The sequence below is a fragment of the Kogia breviceps genome, chromosome 4 (assembly GCF_026419965.1).
Source record: "Kogia breviceps isolate mKogBre1 chromosome 4, mKogBre1 haplotype 1, whole genome shotgun sequence".
NCBI classification, from domain to species: Eukaryota; Metazoa; Chordata; class Mammalia; order Artiodactyla; family Physeteridae; genus Kogia; species Kogia breviceps.
In genome coordinates, this window is record NC_081313.1 from 35,696,183 (window position 1) to 35,722,140 (window position 25,958).

Below are 25,958 nucleotides of genomic sequence, written 5' to 3' on the forward strand. Positions count from 1 at the left end.
GCCATGGTTGCTGAGCCTGCGCGTCCAAAGCCTGTGCTCCGCAACGGGAGAGCCCACAACAGTGAGAGGCCCGCGTACCGGAAAAAAAAAAAAAAAAAAAAAAAAACACAACAACTTGCATATATGTGAGAAGTACTGTTCTAAGTGGGGTTGAAGGCTGAGAAGGCCAAGGAGGAAGGAGCAGATATCAAAATGGACAAAGTCCTCACCACCTAATAGGGGTTACAAAATCTTTGCAAAAATTTTATACAAGACAGTGTCTAAGATTCAGAAGCAACTAACTTAAAACAAACTTTTGGAAATATTCCTATTTTCTTTGGTAATTCCTATGACTATATTGTAATTATTATGTAGGAGCTTAAAGCCTAAAACAGAATCCTCCAAATGACAAATGTTTTCATCTGGAGCAATGCACTCAAATTATGTTGGACAAATGAGCAGAATGAATTTTTTTTTTTTTTTGGGGGGGGGCGGTACACAGGCCTCTCACCGCTGTGGCCTCTCCCGATGCGGAGCACAGGCTCCGTACGCGCAGGCTCAGTGGCCATGGCTCACGGGCCCAGCCGCTCTGCGGCATGTGGGATCTTCCCGGACCGGGGCACGAACCCACGTCCCCTGCATCGGCAGGTGGACTCTCAACCACTGCGCCACCGGGGAAGCCCCAGAATGAATTTTTTAAAAAATTTATTTATTTATTATCTTTGGCCACGTTGGGTCTTCGTTGCTGCGCATGGGCTTTCTCTAGTTGCGGCGAGCGGGGGCTACTCTTCGTTGCAGTGCATGGGCTTCTCATTGAGGTGGCTTCTCTTGTTGCAGAGCATGGGTTCTAGGCGCACAGGCTTCAGTAGTTGTGGCACACGGGCTCAGTAGTTGTGGCTCACGGGCTCTAGAGCACAGGCTCCAGTAGTTGTGGCTCGGGGGCTCAGTTGCTCCGTGGCATGGAGGATCTTCCAGGACCAGGGCTCAAACCCGTGTGCCCTGCATTGGCAGGCGGATTCTTAACCACCGTGCCACCAGGGAAGCCCAGTATATGGCAATTTTAAAAATTCATTCTGCTTGGGCTTCCCTGGTGGCGCGGTGGTTAAGAATCCGCCTGCCAATGCAGGGCACACGGGTTTGAGCCCTGGTCCTGGAAGATCCTCCATGCCACGGAGCAACTGAGCCCCCGAGCCACAACTACTGAAGCCCGCGTGCCTAGAGCCCGTGCTCCACAGCTAGAGAAGCCACTGCAATGAGAAGCCCACACACCGCAATGAAGAGTAGCCCCCGCTTGCTGCAACTAGAGAAAACCCGCACGCAGCAACAAAGACCCAATGCAGCCAAAAATAAATAAAATAAAATAAGTAAGTTTATGAAAAAAAATAAAATTACCATATACTTACTATTTAACAGAAAAAGTGAAAATCGATATATCATCTGTGGATTTGCTCTCCCGTCATATAATCACAAATTAAATCAAATTAAATAAGCCATTGAGCATTTATTTAAGCCAGGGTTTCTCAGTCTTAGCACTGTTGATTTTTGGGGCCAGATAATTCTTTGTTGTAAGAGGCTACCGTGTGTAATATATGGTATTTAGCAGGATCCCTGCCCTCTACCCATTAGATGCCTCCCCTTTCTAGTTGTGACGACCAAAATGTCTCCTGACACTGTGGGATAAAATTGTCCCCAGCTGGGAACCACTGTTTAAGACTTGGGAGAGAAAAGAAGCAAACCCCTGCTCTATCCTCCAACACGTGTTTTAAACCTACCTTAGTTTTTTTCCCAGTTTTATTGAGATATAGTTGACACATAGCAATGGCGTACACCATAATGATTTGACTTACATATATTGTGAAAGCTTAGTTTTAATCCTTATCAACTACTCCTGCCTTACTGTACTTGCAGTATCTTGAAATTGTTTCTAGGGTTGCACTTATCACCTTTCATTATTATTTTAAAACATGAGGCTGTGTCCTTTCCTGTCTGTGAATTCCTCCAGGACAGGAACAGTGTTTTTACCTCGTCTGGATGCAGTGGAAGTCCTCAAGTTGTATGACCTTTTGTGTTGGTTAAAGACAAGAAAAGTTCTCAAAATAAGGGTTTCCCTGTAGTTTATTTCTTTTTAAGGATATGGAATATCTGTTTGCCTCATGCCTTTGAGATTCATAATTTTTAACTCATCTTAGATATTTCAATTAAAGTAAAAATGCAGTGACCATACTGACACTTCGTGATGATTCAGTTTTGGGGTAAGTGAACCAATTTATACTATTATTCCCACTTTTAATCAGAAGACACCTGCAGACTAAGTAACACAAGTCATTACGTTTCAGCGTCCTTTAGTTATTCTGCCGAAATCAGCCTAGGCCTGGTCAGGACACTTAACGTCCACCAAGGGCGCTCTCCAGCCCCTGGATATTAACACGAACAGAAGCACACGACTTTCTGTGGGCGTGCCGTAGGAAGACCAGTCAGCAGATGTGTGTTAATTTTGGGGCCTTGACTTCTTTTCAGAGGAATTTAACTCCACCCCTCCGTCCGGAATGGAAAAACAACGCCCCCATTCCCGCCCTTCACCACCTCCTGGCCTCCTCCCACTTGTCTTTTGGTCTTCTGTTTTAGAAGTTCTGATTTTTCCTAGACAGCTAGAGGAAAGTCAGGTACCAAAAGTGGAGTTCTGTTATTTCATTTGTTCTGGTGGGACACTGGAGACGCGATCACACTTTGTAACTGGGTCTCCAGGAGAGGACCAATGTAGCCCTGGAAACTTCAGCGCCTGCGTTGGGCTCCAGGTTTGATTGACAAGGACGGGCACAGGGAAAGCGCGGGGGGGTGGCGGGGGGCCGCAGGTCGAGCCCGGGACAAAGAGGTTTTTAGCTGCCACCAAGGAGAGGGAAGGGCTCCTTGGGGTAACTGGCCTTTGTGCGCTAAGGGGCATTTCGTGAGGTCGTTTTCTCATTCGGAGAGAGGGCTGGCGGGCGGGCGGGCGGGCTGGTGGAGGAGGCCGGGCGGGAAGAAGGGCCCGGCGAGGAGAGTGCGCTGGGCCGGGGTGGGGGCTGTGCAGTCGTCACGTGGCCTCAGCACCACCGGCTTGGGGCTGTTCTTCCGGGTTGGAGGCGCCGCGCCGCGGGGCTGGAGCCCGCGTCTGCCAGCGCGGCGTCCCCTCGCAACCCGCGGCCGCCCGGCCTCCCTGCCAAGGTGAGCGTCAAGGCGCGGGCAGCCCGGGCGTGCTCCTGGGGCGCAGCTGGGGAAGGGGCGCGGGGCTGGTCCAGAAGATCCTGGCGCCTGCGGAGAAGGAGACCTGTCAAGGAGCCGAAGGGGGCGGGGTCGGCAGTGACCCCGGCACATGGTGTGGACCCTCGGGAGCCTTGGGCCGGGAAGGAGAACCGTGCCTCGAGGGCCCCCTTTCGTGTCTAGAGCGGGGGAGACGTGGAAGCAAGTGGGGGATGGTGGATTCGAAAACTGCGTCTTCGCTGAGTGCAGGGAACGAGGTGTCAGCTGTGCAGGTGCAGATTTTGGAGCTTTGTGGGGCGGCGGGATTTGTACGGGGTTGTTTCAGGTTACAGGATGGAAGAAGGGAAGGAGGTCATAGAGGACTCTTGGTGCGGGGTACACCCGGAGAGGTGGCACCTGGACGCCCCGAAATTGTGCTTGAACCCGGAGGGAATTTGGGGTGGGTGACTGGCTGGAGACATAGTTGGTGTCGAAAGTTGTGAGTGTATGTCGGAGGCGGGCTGGTGGTGGTCGGGGCATGCCTCTATTGGGCCGAGAGTGGGGCCGGAGCTGGCAATGCGGGAGAGACAGCGGAGGGGGCAGAGCTGATTCGAACTCCGGAGGCGGAATGACTATTACACGCCGCCTCGGCCAATCGGCTTCCGGGGAAGGTTATAAATAGCGGTCTCGGGCAGATGCCAGCAGGGTGGCAGTTTAGTTGCAGAGGGAGGAGCTGAACCCGTGGCTTTGGGCGACGTCACGCTGCCTGCCAGTCTAAGCTTTTGTAGGGTATTGTGTCCTTGGTTGGTATGTCTCGTTTTAGAAGTGTAACTTGTTTATTAAAGTTGCAGGCGTCCTTTATTCGCCCTCTGGTGCAGGGAAGTCCTTCAGGAATCTGTAAGGAGTCTTGTAGGACAGGCTCTGTTAGGAACGGTGAGGCTTGTGTGCTTTAATTTAAAATATTTCGCTCTTCTCCAGGGCACCCCTTTTACTTGGAAACTTTGGCTTTTTTTTTTTTTTTAATTGAATGGGCAGTTTAGGATTGCTTTCTTATCAGCAAGTGTGCTCACGCTGCTTAGCTTTGCTGATGGAATCACTTTTCCACAAAGCTATATAGCATTTAATTTTAAAAGGAAATTTCCTGAAGCTCCTTGGAGAATGTGTTCATAGATCCCCAGCCTTCAGGTTACCTTGCTCTAGTTATTCATTCACTCAGTCAAACAATACTTGTTGATTTCCTCTATTTTGTGCAAGGCACTGGGCCAGAGGTAATACCAAAGTGAACACTGATAGCAATAAAGATACTGTGTCCTTTTAATCCTCACAATAACCCTATATGATAGGTGCCATTATTATTGTCCCCATTTTAAAGGTGGTGAAATCAGACACAAAGAAGTGACTTGCCAGGGTGACACAGCTAACGCGTTGCAGAGTGGGGCCTTCCAACCAGGAGTTCACCCTCTTAGCCTCAATGCTATCCTCTCAGGTGCTTGCCTCCAAGGATTTTAATCTTAGGGGAGATATTTACCAAAATAACTTACGTTAAACGGCTGTATGAATGCCATACTAAAAAAAAAACAGGTTTTTTTTCAGTTTTGAGTTGTAAAGTTTTTCTCCATTGCTTAAAAGCCATAGAAGACATGGATAATAAAACAGCAGAGAGCTTTAAAGCGAAAATAGGGGAAAATGTGAAAATTAAGATGGAATACAGTTGGCTCTTGAATAAGGGCCCTCTGTATCTGAGGATTCAGCCAACCACGGACTGTGTATATTGTAGTATTGTTAATATTTACTATTGAAAAATAGCCACCTAGGAGTGGACCCATGCAGTTCAAACCCCTGTTGTTCAAGGGTCAACTGTACTATCTTTGACGTAAACAAGTACTAGGCTGTGATAGCATGGTTCAAATATTCTCTGAATATCTTTCAGGGTAATTTTTATTTGATTTAGGCTTCGTGACATTTTCAAATAGGCAGGGCTAATTTTCCAGGTTCTAGGCCATGAAATAGGACTTCAGCTTTAAAGCATTGCAAATCTAATCATAAAACTTCTAGAGCCTAATGGGGTCCTACAAAGGAGCTTTTCCTGTGCTCCTTTTATAGATGAGCAGACTGAAGTGCTGAGAGATTCAGGTCAAACAGCGAGTGAGTGGCAGACTTAGACTATACCCGGCCTAGCCAGCTTTGTTCTTTTGCTGATGAGGTCTGGCTAAGCCTGACCAGTGAGATCGATGGTTGTTGGGGAGCTGGGATGATCCAAGAAGAGAAACTAGGGTAAGTGGGGAAGTTGGGATAGGACTAGGTCCTTGGTAATGGTAGTTCAAAATCTCCCTCAAGACAAGAATTATCTTTTTTTAAAAATTTTTAAATTAAATTAAATTTATTTTTTTATACAGCAGGTCCTTATTAGTCATCAGTTTTATACATCAGTGTATACATGTCAATCCCAATCTCCCACTTCATCATACCACCACCCTGACCCCCATGCTGCTTACCCCGCTTGGTATCCATATGTTTGTTCTCTATATCTGTGTCTCAGTTTCTGCCCTGCAAACCGGTTCATCTGTACCATTTTTCTAGGTTCCACATATATGCATTACTATACGATATTTGTTTTTCTCTTTCTGACTTACTTCACTCTGTATGACAGACTCTAGATCCATCCACGTCTCAACAAATGACCTGATTTCGTTTCTTTTTATGGCTGAGTACTATTCCATTGTATATATATACCACATCTTCCTTATCCATTCATCTGTCAATGGGCATTTAGGTTGCTTCCATGACCTGGCTATTGTAAATAGTACTGCAATGAACATTGGGGTGCATGTGTCTTTTTGAATTATGGTTTTCTCTGGGTATGTGCACAGTAGCGGGATTGCTGGGTCATATGGTAATTCTATTTGTAGTTTTTTAAGGAACCTCCATACTATTCTCCATAGTGGCTGTATCAATTTACATTCCCACCAACAGTGCAAGAGGGCTCCCTTTTCTCCACACCCTCTCCAGCATTTGTTGTTTGTAGATTTTCTGATGATGCCCATTCTAACTGGTGTGAGGTGACACCTCATTGTAGTTTTGATTTGCATTTCTCTAATAATTAGTGATGTTGAGCAGCTTTTGATGTGTTTGTTGGCCATCTGTATGTCTTCTTTGAAGAAATGTCTATTTAGGTCTTCTGCCCATTTTTGAATTGGGTTGTTTTTTAAATATTGAGCTGCATGAGTTGTTTATATATTTTGGAGATTAATCCTTTGTCCATTGATTTGTTTGCAAATATTTTCTGCCATTCTGAGAGTTGTCTTTTCATCTTGTTTATGGTTTTCTTTGCTGTGCAAAAGCTTTTAAGTTTAATTAGGTCCCATTTGTTTATTTTTGTTTTTATTTCCATTACTCTAGGAGGTGGATCAAAAAAGCTCATGCTGTGATTTATGTCAAAGAGTGTTTTTCCTATGTTTGCCTCTAAGAGTTTTATAGTGTCCGGTCTTACATTTAGGTCTCTAATCCATTTTGAGTTTATTTTTGTGTATGGTGTTAGAGAGTGTTCTGATTTCATTCTTTTACATGTAGCTGTCCAGTTTTCCCAGCACCACTTATTGAAGAGACTGTCTTTTCTCCATTGTATATCCTTGCCTCCTTTGTCATAGATTAGTTGACCATAGGTGTGTGGGTTTACCTCTGGACTTTCTATCTTGTTCCATTGATCTATGTTTCTGTTTTTGTGCCAGTACCATATTGTCTTGATTACTGTAGCTTTATAGTATAGTCTGAAGTCAGAGAGTCTGATTCCTCCAGCTCCGTTTTTTTCCCTCAAGACTGCTTTGGCTATTCGGGGTCTTTGGTGTCTCCATACAAATTTTAAGATTTTTTTTGTTCTAGTTCCGTAAAAAGTGCCATTGGTAATTTGATAGGGATTGCACTGAATCTGTAGATTGCTTTGGGTAGTATAGTCATTTTCACAATATTGATTCTTCCAATCCAAGAACATGGTATATCTCTCCATCTGTTGGTATCATCTTTAATTTCTTTCATCAGTGTCTTATAGTTTTCTGCATACAGGTATTTTGTCTCCCTAGGTATGTTTATTCCTAGGTATGTTATTCTTTTTGGTGCAGTGGTAAATGGGAGTGTTTCCTTCATTTCTCTTTCAGATTTTTCATCCTTAGGGAATAGGAATGCAAGAGATTTCTGTGCATTAATTTTGTATCCTGAAACTTTACCAAATTCATTGATTATCTAGTAGTTTTCTGGTGGCATTTTTAGGATTCTCTATGTAGCGTATCATGTCATCTGCAAACAGTGACAGTTTTACTTCTTCTTTTCCAATTTGTATTCCTTTTATTTCTTTTTCTTCTCTGATTGCCATGGCTAGGACTTCCAAAACTATGTTGAAAAATAGTGGCGAGAGTGGACATCCTTGTCTCGTTCCTCATCTTAGAGGAAATGCTTTCAGTTTTTCACCATTGAGAATGATGTTTGCTGTGGGTTTGTCATATATGGCCTTTATTATGTTGAGGTAGGTTCCCTTTATGCCCACTTTCTGGATAGTTTTTATCATAAATGTGTGCTGAATTTTGTCAAAAGCTTTTTCTGCATCTATTCAGATGATCATATGGTTTTTATTCTTAAAGTTGTCAATATGATGTATCACATTGATTGATTTTTGTATATTGAAGAATCCTTGCATCCCTGGGATAAATCCCACTTGATCATGGTGTATGATCCTTTTAATGTGTTGTTGGATTCAGTTTGCTAGTATTCTGTTGAGGATTTTTTCATCTATGTTCATCAGGGATATTGGTCTGTAATTTTCTTTTTTTATAGTATCTTTGTCTGGTTTTGGTATCAGGGTGATAGTGGCCTCATAGAATGAGTTTGGGAGTGTTCCTTCCTTTGCAATGTTTTGGAAGACTTTGAGAAGGATGGGTGTTAGCTCTTCTCTAAATGTTTGATAGAATTCACCTGTGAAGCCATCTGGTCGTGGACTTTTGTTTGTTGGAAGATTTTTAATCACAGTTTCAATTTCATCACTTGTGATTGGTCTGTTCATATTTTCTATTTCTTCCTGGTTCAATCTTGGAAGATTATACCTTTCTAAGAACTTGTCCATTTCTTCCAGGTTGTCCATTTAACTGGCAGAGTTGCTTGTAGTAGTCTCTTATGCTGTTTTGTATTTCTGCGGTGTCTGTTGTAACTTCTCCTTTTTCATTTCTAATTTTATTGATTTGAGTCCTCTCTCTCCCTCTTTTTCTTGATGAGTCTGGCTAATGGCTTATCAATTTTGTTTATCTTCTCAAAGAACCAGCTTTTAGTTTTATTGATCTTTTCTATTGTTTTCTTTGTTTCTATTTCATTTATTTCTGCTCTTTATGATTTCTTTCCTTCTGCTAACTTTAGGGTTTGTTTGTTCTTCTTTCTCTAGTTCCTTCAGGTATAAGGTTAGATTGTTTGAGATTTTTCTTGTTTCTTCTTTTTTTTTTTTAAATGGAAATGCATTTCTTTTATTTATTTATTTTACTTTACTTTTGGTTGTGTTGGGTCTTCATTTCTGTGCGAGGGCTTTCTCTAGTTGTGGCAAGCGGGAGCGACGCTTCATCGCGGTGCACGGGCCTCTCACTATCGCGGCCTCTCTTGTTGTGGACCACAAGCTCCATACGCGCAGGTTCATGAGTTGTGGCTCAAGGGCCTAGTTGCTCCGCGGCATGTGAGGTCTTCCCAGACCAGGTCTCGAACCCATGTCCCCTGCATTAGCAGGCAGATTCTCAACCACTGCACCACCAGGGAAGCCCTAAAAATTATTTTATTTATTTATTTTTGGCTGCTTTGTGTCTTTGTTGTGGTGCATGGGCTTCTCACCAAGGTGGCCCCTCCCGCTGCGGAGCACAGGCTCCAGGCTCGTGGACCTCGTTCATTGTGGCGCACACGCCCAGCTGCTCCACGGCATGTAGGATCCTCCTGGACCAGGACTCGAACCCGTGTCCCCTGCACTGGCAGGCAGATTCCCAACCACTGCACCACCAGGGAAGCCCTTTTCTTGTTTCTTGAGGTAGGCTTGTATAGCTATAAACTTCCCTCTTAGAACTGCTTTTGTTGTTTTGGATCGTCGTGTTTTCATTGTCATTTGTCTCTAGGTATTTTTTGATTTCCTGTTTGATTTCTTCAGTGAGCTCTTGGTTATTTAGTAACATATTGTTTAGCCTCCATGTGTTTGTGTTTTTTACATTATTTTCCCTGTAATTGATCTCTAATCTCGTAGCATTGTGGTCGGAAAAGGTGCTTGATATGATTTCAGTTTTCTTAAATTTACTGAGGCTTGATTTGTGACCCACGATGTGATCTATCCTGGAGAATGTTCCGTGCACACTTGAGAAGAAAGTGTAATCTGCTGTTTTTGGATGGAATGTCCTATAAATATCAATTAAATCTATCTGGTCTGTTGTGTCATTTAGAGCTTCTGTTTCCTTATTTATTTGCATTTTGGATGATCTGTCCATTGGTGTAAGTGAGGTGTTGAAGTCCCTTACTATTATTGTGTTACTGTCGATTTCCTCTTTTATAGCTGTTAGCAGTTGCCTTATGTATTGAGGTGGTCCTATGTTGGTTGCATGTATATTTATAATTGTTATATCTTCTTCTTGGATTGATCCCCTGATCATTATGTGGTGTCCTTCCTTGTTTCTTTTAACATTCTTTATTTTAAAGTCTATTTTATCTGATATGAGTGTTACCATTCCAGCTTTCTTTTGATTTCCATTTGCATGGAATATCTTTTTCTATCCCCTCACTTTCAGTCTGAATGTATCCCTAGGTCTGAAGTGGGTCTCTTGTACACAGCATATATATGGGTCTTGTTTTTGTATCCATTCTGCAAGCCTGTGTCTTTTGGTTGGAGCATTTAATCCATTCACGTTTAAGGTAATTATTGATATGTATGTTCCTATGACCATTTTCTTAATTGTTTTAGGTTTGTTTTTGTAGGTCCTTTTCTTGTGTTTTCCACTTAGAGAAGTTCCTGTAGCATTTGTTGTAGAGCTGGTTTGGTGGTGCTGAATTCCCTTAGCTTTTGCTTGTCTGTAAAGCTTTTGATTTCTCCATCAAATCTGAATGAGATTCTTGTCAGGTAGAGTAATCTTAGTTGTAGGTTCTTCCCTTTTATCACTTGAAGTATATCATGCCACTCCCTTCTGGGTTGTAGAGTTTCTGCTGAGAAATCAGCTGTTAACCTTTTGGGAGTTCCCTTGTATGTTATTTGTCATTTTTCCCTTGCTGCTTTTAATAATTTTTCTTTGTCTTTAATTTTTGCCAATTTGATTACTATATGTCTTGGCGTGTTTCTCCTTGTGTTTACCTGTGTGGGACTCTCTTCACTTCCTGGACTTGGGTGGCTATTACCTTTCCCATGTTAGGGAAGTTTTTGACTATAATCTCTTCAGATATTTTCTCTGCTTCTTTCTCTCTCTCTTCTCCTTCTGGGACCCCTATAATGCGAATGTTGTCGTGTTTAATGTTGTCCCAGAGTTCTCTTAGGCTGTCTTCATTTCTTTTCATTCTTTTTTCTTTATTCTGTTCTGCAGCAGTGAATTCCACCATTCTGTCTTCCAGGTCACTTATCTGTTCTTCTCCCTCAGTTATTCTGCTATTGATTCCTTCTAGTGTAGTTTTCATTTCAGTTATTGTATTGTTCATCTCTGTTTGTTTGTTCTTTAATTCTTCTAGGTCTTTGTTAAACATTTCTTGGATCTTCTCGATCTTTGCCTCCATTCTTTTTCCGAGGTTCTGGATCATCTTCCCTATCGTTATTCTGAATTCTTTTAATGGAAGGTTGCCTACCTCCACTTCATTTAGTTGTTTTTCTGGGGTTTTATCTTGTTCCTTCATGTGGTCCATTGCCTTCTGCCTTTTCATCTTGTCTGTCTTTCTGTGAATGTGATTTTTGTTCCACAGCCTGCAGGATTGTAGTTCTTGTTTCTGCTGTCTACCCTCTGGTGGATGAGGCTATCTAAGAGGCTTATGCAAGTTTACTGATGGGAGGGACTGGTGATGGGTAGAGCTGACTGTTGCTCTCGTAGGTGGAACTCAGTAAAAGTTTAATCCGCTTGACTGCTGATGGGTGGGGCTGGGTTCGCTCCCTGTTGCTTGTTTGGCCTGAGGCAACCCAACACTGGAGCCTCCCTGGGCTCTTTTGAGGGGTAATGGTGGACGCTGGGAGGGCTCATGCCAAGGAGTACTTTCTAGAACTTCTGCTCCCAGTGTCCTTGTTACCACGGTGAGCCACAGCCACCCCCCGCCTCTGCAGGAGACCCTCCAACACTAGCAGGTAGGTCTGGTTCAGTCTCCCCTGGGGTCACTGCTCCTTCCCCTGGGTCCCTATGTGCACACTACTTTGTGTGTGCCCTCCAAGAGTGGAGTCTCTGTTTCCCCCTGTTCTGTCAAAGTCCTGCAGTCAAATCCTGCTGGCCTTCAAAGTCTGATTTTCTAGGAATTCCTCCTCCCGTTGCCGGACCCTCAGGTTGAGCAGCCTGATGTGGGGCTCAGAACCTTCACTCCAGTCGGTGGACTTCTGTGGTATAATTGTTCTCCAGTTTGTGAGTCACCCACCCACCAGTTATGGGATTTGATTTTACTGTGATTGCGCCCATCCTACCATCTCACTGTGGCTTCTCCTTTGTCTTTGGATGTGGGGTATCTTTTTTGGTGAGTTCCAGTGTCTTCCTGTTGATGATTGTCCAGCAGCTAGTTGTGATTCTGGTGTTCTCGCAAGAGGGAGTGAGAGCACGTCCTTCTACTCCACCATCTTGGTTCCCAAATCCAAGAATTATTTTATATATATTTGTATCTCCCTCAGTTCTTGGCATAGATTCAGTGAATGTTTCCAATGGGTGGCTGAATTCTGAACTTATTTGCTCTCCGTTCTCAGGCATGAATAACCCTAGAAGTGACCTATGAATGAATGAGGAAGGTATTTATTGACTCAGGAATGCTTTAGGACTGTGATGAAATGACATATATGGACATGCTGTGAAAATATAAAACCTTCTATTTGAACGCAAAGTATTATTCACATTTTTGATATCATGCCTGAACACGTCTTGCATGCTCCCTCTTCCTTAGCTTTTTTCATAGTTTTCTCTCCTTCTCAAATGCCTTTCCCTTCCGATTCTTAACCTTGTAGGAGGACATGATCTTCTTTGATGCCTGGAACTTTGGATTTGTGTTACTCTGCTTTCTGTGCCCTCAGTGCATGTTTGTTGAATTAAAGGACATCTTAAGAATAAGCCCTACCTGGATCGAGCACTTCTTTTCCCATTGTTGCTTTCTGGTGTTTGTAGGAAGTTGCTTCAGGGAGTTGTGGCAGTAGTTATGACATAAAAAATGAGTTAGACCCTTCTTCCTCTGGAGGCAGGAAGTATGTTTATGGAGTCTGCTGGGTTTGGGTGTTGGGCCCCAGGAGGGCCTGCATGATGGGGCAGAGCCTAAAGGCATAGTTAGTGAGGTTAGCTGAGGTTGATTGATGGAGTTCCAGGTCCTCTACTTCTTCCCATTTTTAAAGGAAAGAGAGCATTGGGAGTCAGGGGTATGGTGGGAGTGCCTTCCATGTACCCCTGGGGATCTGCCATGGAGGGTGGTGGAGGTAGCCACTGAAGCCTCAGAAACAGCAAAGGTCAATGATACTTCACCTAGCTCAGTTAGAGCTGGCAAAAACTGGCCACTTGTGGGAACCACTGAGAGAATTCCTAGTTATGCCCACATCTGCAAGCACAAACCTATGTGATAAGGTTAACCATGGAATTTTTCTTTCTTTTTAAAAATTGGAGTCATATTCCATGCATGTTTAATTTTCTTGCGATGTACACCTAACAAACATGAATCTCTCATTCACTCAGTCAGTCTGGGTTTGGGGGGGTATCTCACAGGATGAATATCCTGCTGCACTGAAAAATATGCAGGTGTTTTCTGTATAGCGCGGTGGCTAAACAAGTACTACTGTATTGTATAGTATTTTAGACAATCTAAGGGAAATTATTGGTAATTTTGATTTTATGCAATTTTTGCTGGACAAGCTGACTTAGACAGTAACTTTCATGTAAGATGTGACTGGACTTTATAGCATTTTTTTAAAACTTTCTAGCTACATTAAGGATCAATTAGACTTATGTGACCTAGGCTTGGAATTGAATAGTGAGTTTATAACTACAATTTAAGTGGGAAAACGGATTCCAAATTTTAAATACCTGAATTGGAAACAAACTTTTGAAGCATCTTCTGTAAGTAAAGGACTTGGCAAATAAATTCATTGTAGATGCCCACATTTAACTGTTATTTTCCAACCTCTTTGAATTAGCTTTTTTTAAAAAAATGTTTTTGATGTACAAAAGGCAAAGTATGTTTTTCTCAGCACATAAATGTTTCGTTTTCTTTCCTTTAGTGATTTGCCCTCAAGGAAATTGGGGATTCAGAAAGTTGGGAGCTCCTGTGAACATGGCAAACCTATTGAAAACAGTGGTGACTGGCTGTTCCTGCCCTTTCCGTAGCAATTTGGGGTCCTGTAAGGTTCTACCTAGGAAGAAGGATTTTTTACGAACATTTCACACTCATCAGGCGCTGTGGTGTAAAGCCTCTGTAAAACCAGGTAAAGTCTCACTTCACGTCATAGGGGCCAATAGATCTCCTGTTGATAGATAAAGTAAGGCATGCAGTTTTACAGTCCTGTGTTTGCCAGTGATCATTTTGAGTAAAAAACGAAATGAGTGCTTTCTTATATTTTCCATGTATGGAAGTTCCTAACTATCAGTGCTAACAGAAAAGAAAATATAATAGAAAAAAAATGTCAAATCAGTTGAGTTGTACCCAGGAAACTATTGCTCATAGTATCCATTTCTCCTAGCAGCTCTTCCTCTTTCCTGGTCGGTGTTGGGGAATTGTACATATATGGCTCAGCTATGCTCAGGAATTAGGAACTAGGTGTATTAATTGATCTGCATTAATGTTTCTTGATTTAGTAAATGGCAACTTCAGCTCAGTTGCTCAGGTCAGAAACCTTGGAGACATTCCAGATCTGCATAATAGGTATAGGTCAGCTCTACCTTTTATCTAGAATCTCTCCTCTTTTTATCATCACCACTGTTATCATCCTGGTCCAAGCTACTATCATCTGTCACCTGGATTATTGCATTAGTCTTATAAGTGGTCTCTGTGCTTTCTACTTCTGTCCCCGACAGCAGTCTGTTCTGTACATGCCAATGAGAATAATCTTTTTTAAAATGAAAGATCATGTCACTCTTCTATTCAAAATTTGCAACTAGCTTCCTAGGTCACACAGAGTAAGAGCTGAAGTCTTCTAGTGGCCTACAAGGCCTTCCTTGCTAGGACCCCCACTTGCTTCTGTTCTGGAGTGCAAGCCAGAAGGAGGAGAGTGTCAAAGGGGAACCTTCTAAGCTGAGTCAGATCCCTTTAAGCATCTTGCCCAGAGACCCTTCTAGCACTCTGTCTACACCTCATTGGCCAGAGCTCAGACAGGTGGCAATATGTAGCTCTAAGGGAGACTTGGCCATTTAGTTTTCTATTCTACACGGCAACATACTCAAATAAAAATAGCATTCTGTTATTTTTAGGGGAGGAACAGCATGGTTATTTGAGAGAAACCAGAAGTCTTTGCCATATAGAATAATTCCCTTTTTGTTTGTAGGACTATTTGTGCATTAAGGATGCCTAAACTGCTCTGTTTTTTGAGTTCTTATGTCTGCCTTTTGTAGACTTCACAGCTCTTTTCTTATTCTCTCATGACAAGTCACTATTGGCAGGGTACCTGCCTTTGAGAGCCCTCTACCTTATCTTCAGATTTTTTTAAAGTGTTCTGAAAAGCCAGATTATCCAGTGTGATAAAATTGTGTATAAAGTAAAAGCCAATAACTACAGTGAGCACATGGGAATTGTCCTTGTTAGTGAAAGAATGGACTTCAAGATCTCTATATCAACTATGCATAAGACTTCTTTTGTTTGTTTAATTTCTGGCTCTTGACTGTTTCCTAGATAATTATTTTTTAACTCTAAAAGATGAGGGTCCTATTTATTCCTTAATATAACCACACTTTCATTACCACATTGAAAAGCATGAAAAGTAATTTCAGTTAGTATTCATATTTTCTCAATTTTTTCTTTCCTTTTCTTTCTTTTTCTTTTTCTTTTTCTTTTTTAACAGTTGCCTTGTTCAAATGGTGATCCAAACAGGGTCCATGTGTTGTATTTGCTTGCTTGTCTCTTAGGTCTCTTTTGATCTGTATGTTCCTCTCCTCTGTTTTCTTTTTTTTTTTGTGGTACGCGGGCCTCTCACTGCAGTGGCCTCTCCCGTTGCGGAGCACAGGCTCCGGACGCGCAGGCTCAGCGGCCATGGCTCACGGGCCCAGCCGCTCCGCGGCATGTGGGATCTTCCCGGACCGGGGCACGAACCCGTATCCCCTGCATCGGCAGGCGGATTCTCAACCACTGCGCCACCAGGGAAGCCCTCCTCTGTTTTCTTTTTAATTTATTTGTTGAAGAATTTAGTTGTCCTGTAGAATTTCTCACATTCTATCTAGGTTTAGCTTATTGAATTCCCTTGGTATTATTTAACCAGTTTCTCTGTCCCTTGTATTTTCGGTAACATTTAGCTAGAGCTAGAGGCTTGATCAGACTCAGGTTTGCTTTTTTTGGCAAGTGTACTTCATGGGTGATGCTGTGTACTGTCTGTTGCAGCACATCAGGAAGATTAATCTGAGTTTAGATGCTGTCAGTGTGATCCATCTATTGTGAAGTTCCCATCAGTTTTTCACTCAAAGGCTGTAGCAGTCATTTGATTGATGATCATTAAGTAAATCCGTGATTTTATCAGGGGCTTTAAAATGGTGATATTCTATCATTTTTATCTTCATTTATTGGTAGAATTTTTCTATTAAAAAATCTTTCCCTGTATTATGTCATCCCTTGGTATCCATGGGGAATTGGTTCCAGGACTTCCCGTGGATACCAAAATCTGCGGATGCTCAAGTCCCTTATATAAAATGGTGTAGTATTTGCATATAAGCTACACACATCCTCCTGTACACTTTATTTATTTATTTGTTTGTTTGTTTGTTTGTTTATTTTGCGGTATGCGGGCCTCTCACTGTTGTGGCCCCTCCCGTTGTAGAGCACAGGCTCTGGACGTGCAGGCTTAGCGGCCATGGCTCACGGGCCCAGCTGTTCCGCGGCATGTGGGATCTTCCCGGACTGGGGCACGAACCTGTATCCCCTGCATCGGCAGGCAGACTCTCAACCACTGTGCCACCAGGGAAGCCCCTCTTTTTTTTTTTCCTGTATACTTTAAATCATCTTAGCCTAATACAATCAAGTTTTGCTTTTCAGAACTTTCTGGAATTTTTTTTCTTTTTAATATTTTTGATCTGTGATTGGTTGAATCTGTGGATACAGAGGGCCAACTCTATTTAGTTACTCTGAGATTGTACTGGAAGGGTGGGTAGATGTTTGATTATTTTCCATTATTTACTAGTTTTGCTAATCAGCTGGTTTTCTTATGTATACATTTTCTACTTCTGCTGTAACAGATGATCACAAACTTACTGGCTTCATATAATAGAAATTTATTATTTTACACTTATGGAGGCCAAAGTCTGAAATGGTTCTCACTTCCAGAGGCCCTAGGGGAGAATCTGTTCCCTTGCCTTTTCCAGCTTCTGGGGACTGCCTGCATTCCTTGTCTCATGGCCTCTTCCTCTGCCTTCCAATCCAGCAGGATAGCATCTTCAAATTATTCTTTGACTCTGACTCTTCTGCTCCTTTCTTCCACATTTAAGGACCCATGTGATTACATTGGGCCCACCCAAATAATCCATGATATTCTCCCTGTTTCAAGGTCAGCTGATTAACAACCTTAATTCCATCTGCTACCTTAATTCTCCTTTGCCATGTATTGGATTCTGAGGATTAGGACATGGTTATATTTGGGAAACCACGATTCTGCCTACCACACCTTAGTTTCTCCAGAGTTGACCAATGAAGCTTTTAGAAAATATTTATTTTTTGAATTTTGAAATATTTATTATTATCCTGAACTCATGGATTTTAACATCTTTAGATGTATTTTACTACATTGCAATTAATTATCTTTTTGATGCTCAAATTGGCTCATATTTGGCCAGCAGAAGCCCTTTGAGGTTGGATCCTAAATCCTTTTGATATGACTTCATTTGTCTTTGGTAGCTTCATTGGCTTATATGTAGGACCTAGATAATTTGAGGTTGTCAGATAAGTGAACTCCAGATAAGTTTATGTAATTTAATTTTGCACATTAATTCAAGATATTTGCCGGCTTTCAATTATTTTCCTCCCTCTCTTTTAAGTAGAGAGCAAGATTGAGCATATGTTTGCCTTTGGCTTACTATCAATTATTACTGCTTAAACAGTGTGGGATCTAAGACTGTATGTCCAAATGTAGCTATTTTAGGTTGATTTAGTCTCTCTAAGGTCTCAATAAATTACTCTGTAGAGATAATTTGATTTATTTTTTTATTATATATATTCAGAGTTTAGATTGCTAGAGTGGGTTTTCTAAACTTTAGTAAAACTTATATAGAAGCAGATGCTCTTCATTAAAAAAAAATCTGCTTGTGTCCATATATTGAGTAAAACAACAGAAGAAACAAGTCTACTTTAGCTAAGTCTGGTCTGAACCATATATAAATAATTTAACTCTTGTGTTATACAGGTTCTTTTGTGTTGCAGGCAACACAGTCACATCAGGTTATATTTTGTGATGAGGGTTTATTTTTATTTTATGGATTCTTGGGAAGTATGGGAGTGCAGGAAACCCTTCATCTACTTCTTGGAAAAGTGGGATGTTATTCTGGATTTCATAGCCATGACTCCTCTGCATGTCCACTACTGTTCTTTCTACTACTGTGGCTGCTGACCTCCCTTTGATTATCTCATGGCTGTGTTTATGAATAGCTGCTGCACCATTCTACTCTCTTTGTCCTTTTCGGTGGGTCTTGCACCCAAACTCCCTTTGAGAGAAACTGATTGGGTTGGATAGTCATTGGCCAACATGGAGTGTCCTTGGGCAAAGTTCCTGTATAAGTCATCTCATGGGCTGCTGGTTTTCCTTAGGTCTGGCCTGTAGACTGTTATCTCTGACCCAGCTGCCCACCCCTGGTCTAATCAGTTGTGGCCAAGAATGGAAGGTCTTAAGATACAACACTTGGAAATCTATGAGGAATCGCCTGTGGCCAAATTGCCAAGAAAAGGACTTTGGGTCTGGTAGTCCATCAAAGTGTCTAGTGTAGGATTGTTTTTCAAAATAGTTAATTACTTCTGTCTTCCTTAAAGGTAAAGACCAGGAGACCATAAACCTGAGAGGGTTAGTTAGATGAGTGTGGTTAGCCTGTTGAGTGGCCTTTCAACGTATTTTTCCCTAAGAATAAACTAAGCTAGTTATAGGCCTTGAAGAGAGCCATTTGGTTAAATAAAATATTTAGGATTTTCAGGAGAGTGGGTATAAAAATTTCCAGTCATCTTATCAAAAAAAGTCAAAAAATTATGAGTATGAATCAGGAACATCATTTTGAACAGCAACCTGTATGTGCAGTGTATTTTGAACAGACTGCCCATTTCTGTTTTCTGAACTGTATTATTAAAACACTGACTTTTGGTGTTGTTACTTACCAAATTTTTTTTTTGTCTTTGTTGTAGGAGTTCCCTATAAGCAACTGACTATTGGGGTCCCCAAAGAGATTTTCCAAAATGAGAAGCGAGTGGCATTGTCTCCTGCTGGCGTTCAGGCCTTGGTCAAGCAGGGTTTTAATATTGTTGTGGAATCGGGTGCTGGTGAAGCTTCCAAGTTCTCAGATGATCACTACAGAGCAGCAGGTGCCCAGATCCAAGGGGTGAAGGAAGTGCTGGCTTCTGATTTGGTGGTCAAAGTAATTATTCCTTTCCCCCCTCCATTTATGGCATGCTGATTTTTCTAAATCTTCTTGTAGAAAGATTAAATTATCTCTTCTATGCTTATAGTTTTTCATACTTTCAAATGATGCTGTTTTTCTCAATGAAATGGTTGCATGTTGTGAATATTCTTCATGTTCCGGTAGAACTTTTATCAGGCAATGTGACCTATACTTAACCATGAGAAAAGAAGAAGTGATCTTTCTTTTTACATTTGCTATGTGGAAATTCCCTTTATTGCCTAGGAAAAATTTTCAGTGCATGTTTCCTATATGTCCACAGTACCCTCAGGTGAGTGTTTAACTGCTTCTAGAATGGAAAGGAGGCATGGAACTCTTCCTGGGACCGAATGTAGAATGATCTTCTGATACCTTGAAGGAACAGTGATTTAACTGACATAGGTACTATTTCTAGAGAGGGAGGACTATTCTGGAAAAAGCAGTGTTGGGCTTAGAGCAGCCTTACCTGCTTTAGTAAAAGGTCCTAAGGTAATGTGTAATAGAGTTCCACATGCTAAGGAGCTTTGCAAATAAAATCTTAAGTAAAAAATCATGTAGAGAAAACAGAGACTGTATCTGAACATTAACTTAAATCCTAAGCCTTCTGTAACCAAGGCAAGTAAGGAAGTATGGATTAAATAAGCATGATTATCTGGTTAAAATAAGCTTCTTACTTTTTCAGGATAGACCCACTTTTTTTCTACATTAATTTCTAAGGGGAAATCAATCATATAGTTTTTTTTTACATACAGTCCACTGAATAACTTGATAGGGTCTTAAATCATGCTTTTTGCAGAGATACAAAACTTTTCTTCTATGGAAAATTAATAACAATATGATATGGAGATAAATAGTAATTCAGTTTAAGTTTTTAAGTGTTTAGGTATACTGATACTTGGTAATGTATCTTGGTATAGTAAAAGAGCTTAGAGAAAATAGAAAAATGAGTATAATCCATTCTAATGTCTGTTCTAGGGACCAAAACCTTTTGAGATGTTCCACAAAAAAGGATTAGTAGGGTGCACATAAGTTTTAGAAATGCTCTGTGTTCCTTTTAGGGATTCACAGTGTGTATGAGCATGTTAAATGCACTGAGAAATTCTATAATATAAAAACTTAAGTAACCTTATACTTGTACTAATAAACTACTTGATCTTAGGGTCTCTTTTTTGAGTCAAGTCTGTTAATATCCTGAGGAACTAGAGACCCAAAAAGCACCTTCAGGGAAACGTTCTAGTGGCTTAACTCACTCAGATATCAACAGTCTCAGCTGAGCATTTGATAGGGGCCAGGAGAATTAATTCAAATTTGTCCTCTAATTTTTATTAAATCTATATTATAGATTCTCACTGAGGAAAAATAGACCTTGTCAGAGAGTCTTAATTAAAGTCCAGAACCTAAAATCACATGCATCACCAGATCAACAACTGAAATGGGAATAACAGATAAAGGTGTCTCATAGGTAAATTGAGATGAAATGCTGTGAAATGACAGTATTGACCCAGTGTTTGTGTTTCTGTTTCCTTTTAAAACATAAGTCTCAGAGCTATTTTTTTTTTTTTTTCCCGTGCTTACTATCCTAAAAGCACTACTGCTGCAAATTGGGAACTGATGAAATGATATACTTTAAGACTGATTTTAAACAGGGATGTGAAACACATTTTGAAACACCTTTTTAAATGGAATTTTAAAGAAATTTGGCTTGAAAAGGTGGACGTTTGAAACTTTCAAGCATGTGCAGTGTGTGTTCATTGACTGATACGTAACAGAATATATTGTAGCTTTTTGCTTAAACCCAATTCAGTAAGGCTACTAGTTTGAGTTGTGTTCACCTATAAATATTCTTCTGGAATTTTAAGGTGACAAATTGATACATATTACCATGGATATTTTAGTTTATGTTGTTCTTAACTTCTCACCACTCCAAATGTTTGTGCTTGCCAAAATTAACAGGAGTTGAATCTTTGAACACACAACAAAAACTTCCTGCCTGTTTATTCGAATATGCCTTAATTTTACCAGAGTAATAGATTTTGGGAGAACAGGTTTGTTGTAGAACCTACATATTTTTTTACTGCTCTACCTGTCATTATCAAACCTGTCCCAACACTATTTCCAGGTATGTGTGCTCCTTACTCAGACCAGCTCATAGGTTCAGAGAGATGATAGGTGGCATAGATCTTTGTGTGCTTTATTTTGTTTAGGAATTGAGTCAGAAATTTATTGCTGAGAGATTACTTCTGGAGTGTTATTTCAGTCATGGCATATTATTTTAATTGTTTTGTTTACTTAAAAATATTATAAAGGCATTTACATTTTTAATTGGTGATGACTTTTTTCTTAGGTGCGAGCCCCTATGCTTAACCCAACGTTAGGTGTTCATGAAGTTGACCTGTTAAAAACATCGGGAACACTGATTAGTTTTATTTACCCAACCCAAAATCCAGACTTGCTAAATAAACTTTCCAAAAGGAAAACTACCGTTCTGGCGATGGACCAGGTTCCAAGAGTCACAATTGCTCAGGGATACGATGCGCTAAGCTCCATGGCCAACATTGCTGGGTAGGTTGATTCTTTTCCATTCCAGCTGAACAAAAGCACAATGGTACTATAGAAACACTCTCACTGTAGCTCTTCTCTCTTACAGTGATTTTACTTGTAATGATTGTTGGAGATTGCAGCCTTCTGAGAGTGCACTTAAATTATTTTTAAGACTTGTATTGTTTCACAGTCATCAGTGGGAAATGGCTCTTCACTTTGCATGCTATTGTACACTACTTTTTAATCTTCATGGGGAGAAGGGAAGTAGTATTTCCTTCCACCAAAGGAAATGACTTTTTTTAAAAAAATGAAATGCAATATCTTAATATCTGTTTTCATGAAAAACTGTATGGTAAGTAAACCTTAGTGTTAGTAATTTCTAATTATCCAAAAACCTTAATATAGTAAACTCATATTTTACTGAAGTCGATAGCAAGGGTAGTGATAACAATTTAGAATAAATGATTTAAAATTCACATGGATCTAGTACTGTTTTTTAGACTGTTAGTTATAAAGGATGAGAAAGGGAAAGCGTGCAATGTAGAAAGTCTTATTTTTAGTTTACTAATTATAAGGCTTCTGAGTCTATGCTAAGAAAGTACTTCTGACTTCTGAATACATAATGTCCCAAATTTTGTTCTTTGGAATTTATCTGTACTTTAACAGAGATACACTGTATTTCATGTGTGTGTGTATATATGTGTATATTTATGTATATATTAGGTTGAAATTACTATTTTTTTTCCTCAGTTTTATTACAGTATGACTGACATAGAACATTGTGTAAGTTTAAGGTGTAAACAATGATTTGCTATATATATATATAATATTGTGAAATTATTACCACAGTAAGTTTAGTTAACATAAATTGCTGTTGTCATAGGGTCAGAAATGGTTGGATATTAGCAGTTTCATATGGTTCGATCTAATATATACATATTGGTAGATTTACCATTTTAATTAGGTTTTACATAGGTAAATTCATAAAATATTTAATGAATAGGGAAAATGCGTGCACTTGAGGAAGTTTCATCTGGCGTCAAAACCCATATTGATAACTGAAGGCTAACTATGGCCAAGATGGCAATAAACTTCATTCGCCCACCAGCGCTAATGCATTCCCCATTGATTGCCTGGACCACTGGGTATAAAAGAATTCCAAGGCCCAATCAGCTCAGAGGAATATGGCTCTGACTGAGTAACCATGCCTGCCTCCGGGAAGGGATAGGAAAAACTATGTGAGTACAGCGTATTGCTGACTCTGCCTGGAGAGTGGGAAAAATCTGGAAGAAGCCTGTTGAATTAGATTTTAAGCATGAAAACTATTAGTTGTGACAACTTGCTAATATGAATGAGGCACCGACAAATGAAAATGTTTAAAAAATAAAACGGCGCATGAAAAAAGACTAACCTGAATAGACTCTTAAAGCTAACACGTGAACTGAAAGTTTTCTTAGGTTTCATATCTTAGATGTAGCATATCAAATGTGCCACAGATTCTACTTTGGGTTTCAACTTGTTCACATTTGATATAAATGAGATGCAGTAAACAAAAATGACAAGTTAACACCACATTTTGTTGTCCTTATGTAATATAGCAAATGGTTGGTTTGAAGATATTTCTTGTGATGTGAATTAATACTAAGGGACAAAATAAACTTTTGTCATATTTATTTAGTTTCTGGAAGAGTTATGCAATGTGGGACTTAAAATTTTATACAGGAAATGTACAATGTAAAGTTTTAAGGGTGCTGTTGACTTTTGTCATGTGAAATGCACGTGTGTGAAAGGTTATCCCAACCAGTAGCTCTAGATCAGTGGTTTTCTGCTGCAGAATCTTTTGAGCAAATGAAATATGACGCAGTATAAACAAATCCAATGAGAACAGAGTGGTGTTCATTGAATTGAGGAGTGGAAGGGTGTCTAGAAACATTCTCTCTCTGTTCTCCATCCCAGCCACAATGGCCCCAGAGTTGGCTGAAATTTGAATTTTTGGGGATCCAGGGACACAGTTTAAAGAATCACTGTCTTACGTCCTGAGCTGGTATATGCAAAAGGCATAGTCTGAGATGAATCACCTAGTATGCTTGCCCATACAATGTGTGATAAATCATCATCTAACTCACACACACAGCTGTATTACCGTGAAGACGCGCCCCTTTTAGTTCACTGATGTTCGTCCCGAGCATTTTTGCTTTCATCAAAAAAAGGCCCACTATTATAACCTTCTCCCACTATCAACGTTTTCTTGTACATTTCCTGTGTAATCAGTCTCGTTTTTGTTTTTTTCCAGTATAACAACTGAATCTTTTTTTCTTTTTTTTTGGTACGCGGGCCCCTCACTGTTGTGGCCTCTCCCGTTGCGGAGCGCAGGCTCAGCGGCCATGGCTCACGGGTCCAGCCGCTCCGCGGCATGTGGGATCTTCCCAGACGGGGGCATGAACCCGTGTCCCCTGCATCGGCAGGCGGACTCTCAACCACTGCGCCACCAGGGAAGCCCACAACGGAATCTTTTAAAACGTTAATTCCAAAATTAATTCCTTATAGTGGCCTTTGAATCTTTATCATGTTTGCTCTCTGAAAATTTCTATCACTTGGATTCAAAACTAACAAATAATGTAATCATTAAAATATTTTTCTGCTCTAATATGATTTAACTTAAAGTAATAGTGGTAACTGTTCCATGCTTTTGCATTAATTATTATATCAAGTATTATTTTACAAAAATATGACCAGGGAAAGGTTTTTTTTTGTCCACTTAGCAGGTGGATCTTATCATTATAACATTTGCATTATGATATTAATCTTTGTATCATAATGTTAAGGTAGAGTGTGTGTTACTGAGAGTGTGCAAAAGTGCCTTTTAAGTATAAAATAATATGACAATGAAATTAATGTAATAGGAAATGAAATTAGTGTAATAAAAATATCCTATTAAAGAAAAGGTGGTATAAATTACTAGTTTTTGATTCATAGAGCATTTCTTTAGCTAAAAACATACTTACCAAGCACTTATTGTAACAGGTGTTATGATAAGGGCTTTACCTGCATTATCTCATTTAGTCCTCACAACACTAAGAGACTCTTTTTGTTCCCATTTTAGAGGTGAGAAAACCAAGGATTAGAGAACTAAAGAAATTTGCCCAAGTTCACAAGGCTAGTTAGTGATCGAACTTGGACTTGAACTGAGGTCACTCTGTCTCAGAATCCCATGGTTTCAACCATTAGAGATCGGGAAGTGTTTTTTGTTGTGAGGTTAGAATTTTATTATGTACAAGCATATAGCCAATCTGATTTTTTTAATTGGAAAGATTTTTTCCTCTATTATATAAAGACTACACAGTAAACGAGGAAAATTTGGACAATAAAGTAAAACAAAGTTTGAAGTGTCTGTAGTCCCAGCTGCCAAAGAAAACCATTGTTAGCGTTTTCTTGTCTTCCCTTCTTTTTTTTTTATCCCAGCTGAGCTTCTGTAGTGCTCATTACAAAGAGGTCAGAGGGCGTCACGGGTAAGAGTGTGCCTCTGTAGGCAACATGCCAGGGTCAGACATCTGGCTCTGCCATTTACTAGCTGAGAGACGTCGGTCAAGTCTCTTCACCTCTGTGTGTCTGTTTCCTCACCTATAAAATGAAGATAATAGTTATATTTATCCATAGGATTGTTGTGAAGATTAGGAGTAAGCATATATACAGCACTTAGAACTGTTTTTGACAGACAGTAGTCACTGTAAACATGTTAGCTATTATTCTTATTCTTTAAGAATTTCTCCTATATAAACTTAACTTATTTAATTTTATAGAATTATTTATCCATTTATTTTTCTATTTTCTTAAGTTACAAGGCTGTTGTACTAGCAGCAAATCATTTTGGACGTTTTTTTACTGGTCAGATCACAGCTGCTGGAAAAGTTCCTCCAGCTAAGGTAGGTAAAACTTTAATATTTCTTCATACTATGAATTAGGCAAGGGTATTATAGTTTATAGTTATTTAAAAATTTTTTGTTTGCAAATGATGACGTTCGTGTCATATACAAATAAATGGCAGAGCCTCAAAGCTACTTAAGGTTACTTGAAAACAATGAATTTTGACATTTCTGGAAGTTCAATTTTTTTTCTGTTTTTCACTTTCTAACTTGAATTCTTAAAGGGATTTTGGATGACTTGTTTATTAGTAATTGTTTAAAAAGCCTCGTGATACATTCAGCAAATTCTCAGCTTCCCAATGATTGTGACACATTGGCTCAGGAA

At 40.3% G+C, this 25,958-nt stretch overlaps 1 protein-coding gene across 5 annotated transcripts in view; it reads left to right on the top strand.

Annotated features, from left to right (window-relative positions):
• The first annotated feature begins 2,432 nt into the window (after positions 1-2,432).
• The window catches only part of NNT (nicotinamide nucleotide transhydrogenase), a 93,148-nt gene continuing 69,622 nt past the window's right edge, over positions 2,433-25,958 (top strand). Inside the window, exons 1-5 of one of the 5 annotated variants that reach the window (XM_059060879.2) lie at positions 2,433-2,642; positions 13,622-13,825; positions 18,919-19,148; positions 21,514-21,731; positions 25,546-25,633. In XM_059060879.2, coding sequence (XP_058916862.1) covers positions 13,675-13,825; positions 18,919-19,148; positions 21,514-21,731; positions 25,546-25,633 — 687 coding nt within the window. In that variant the 5' untranslated portion in view covers positions 2,433-2,642; positions 13,622-13,674. Of the gene's footprint in view, positions 2,775-3,050; positions 3,489-13,621; positions 13,826-18,918; positions 19,149-20,511; positions 20,632-21,513; positions 21,732-25,545; positions 25,634-25,958 lie in introns of those variants that run through there. The other 4 variants (XM_059060877.2, XM_059060878.2, XM_059060876.2 and 1 more) reach the window with 4 other exon arrangements.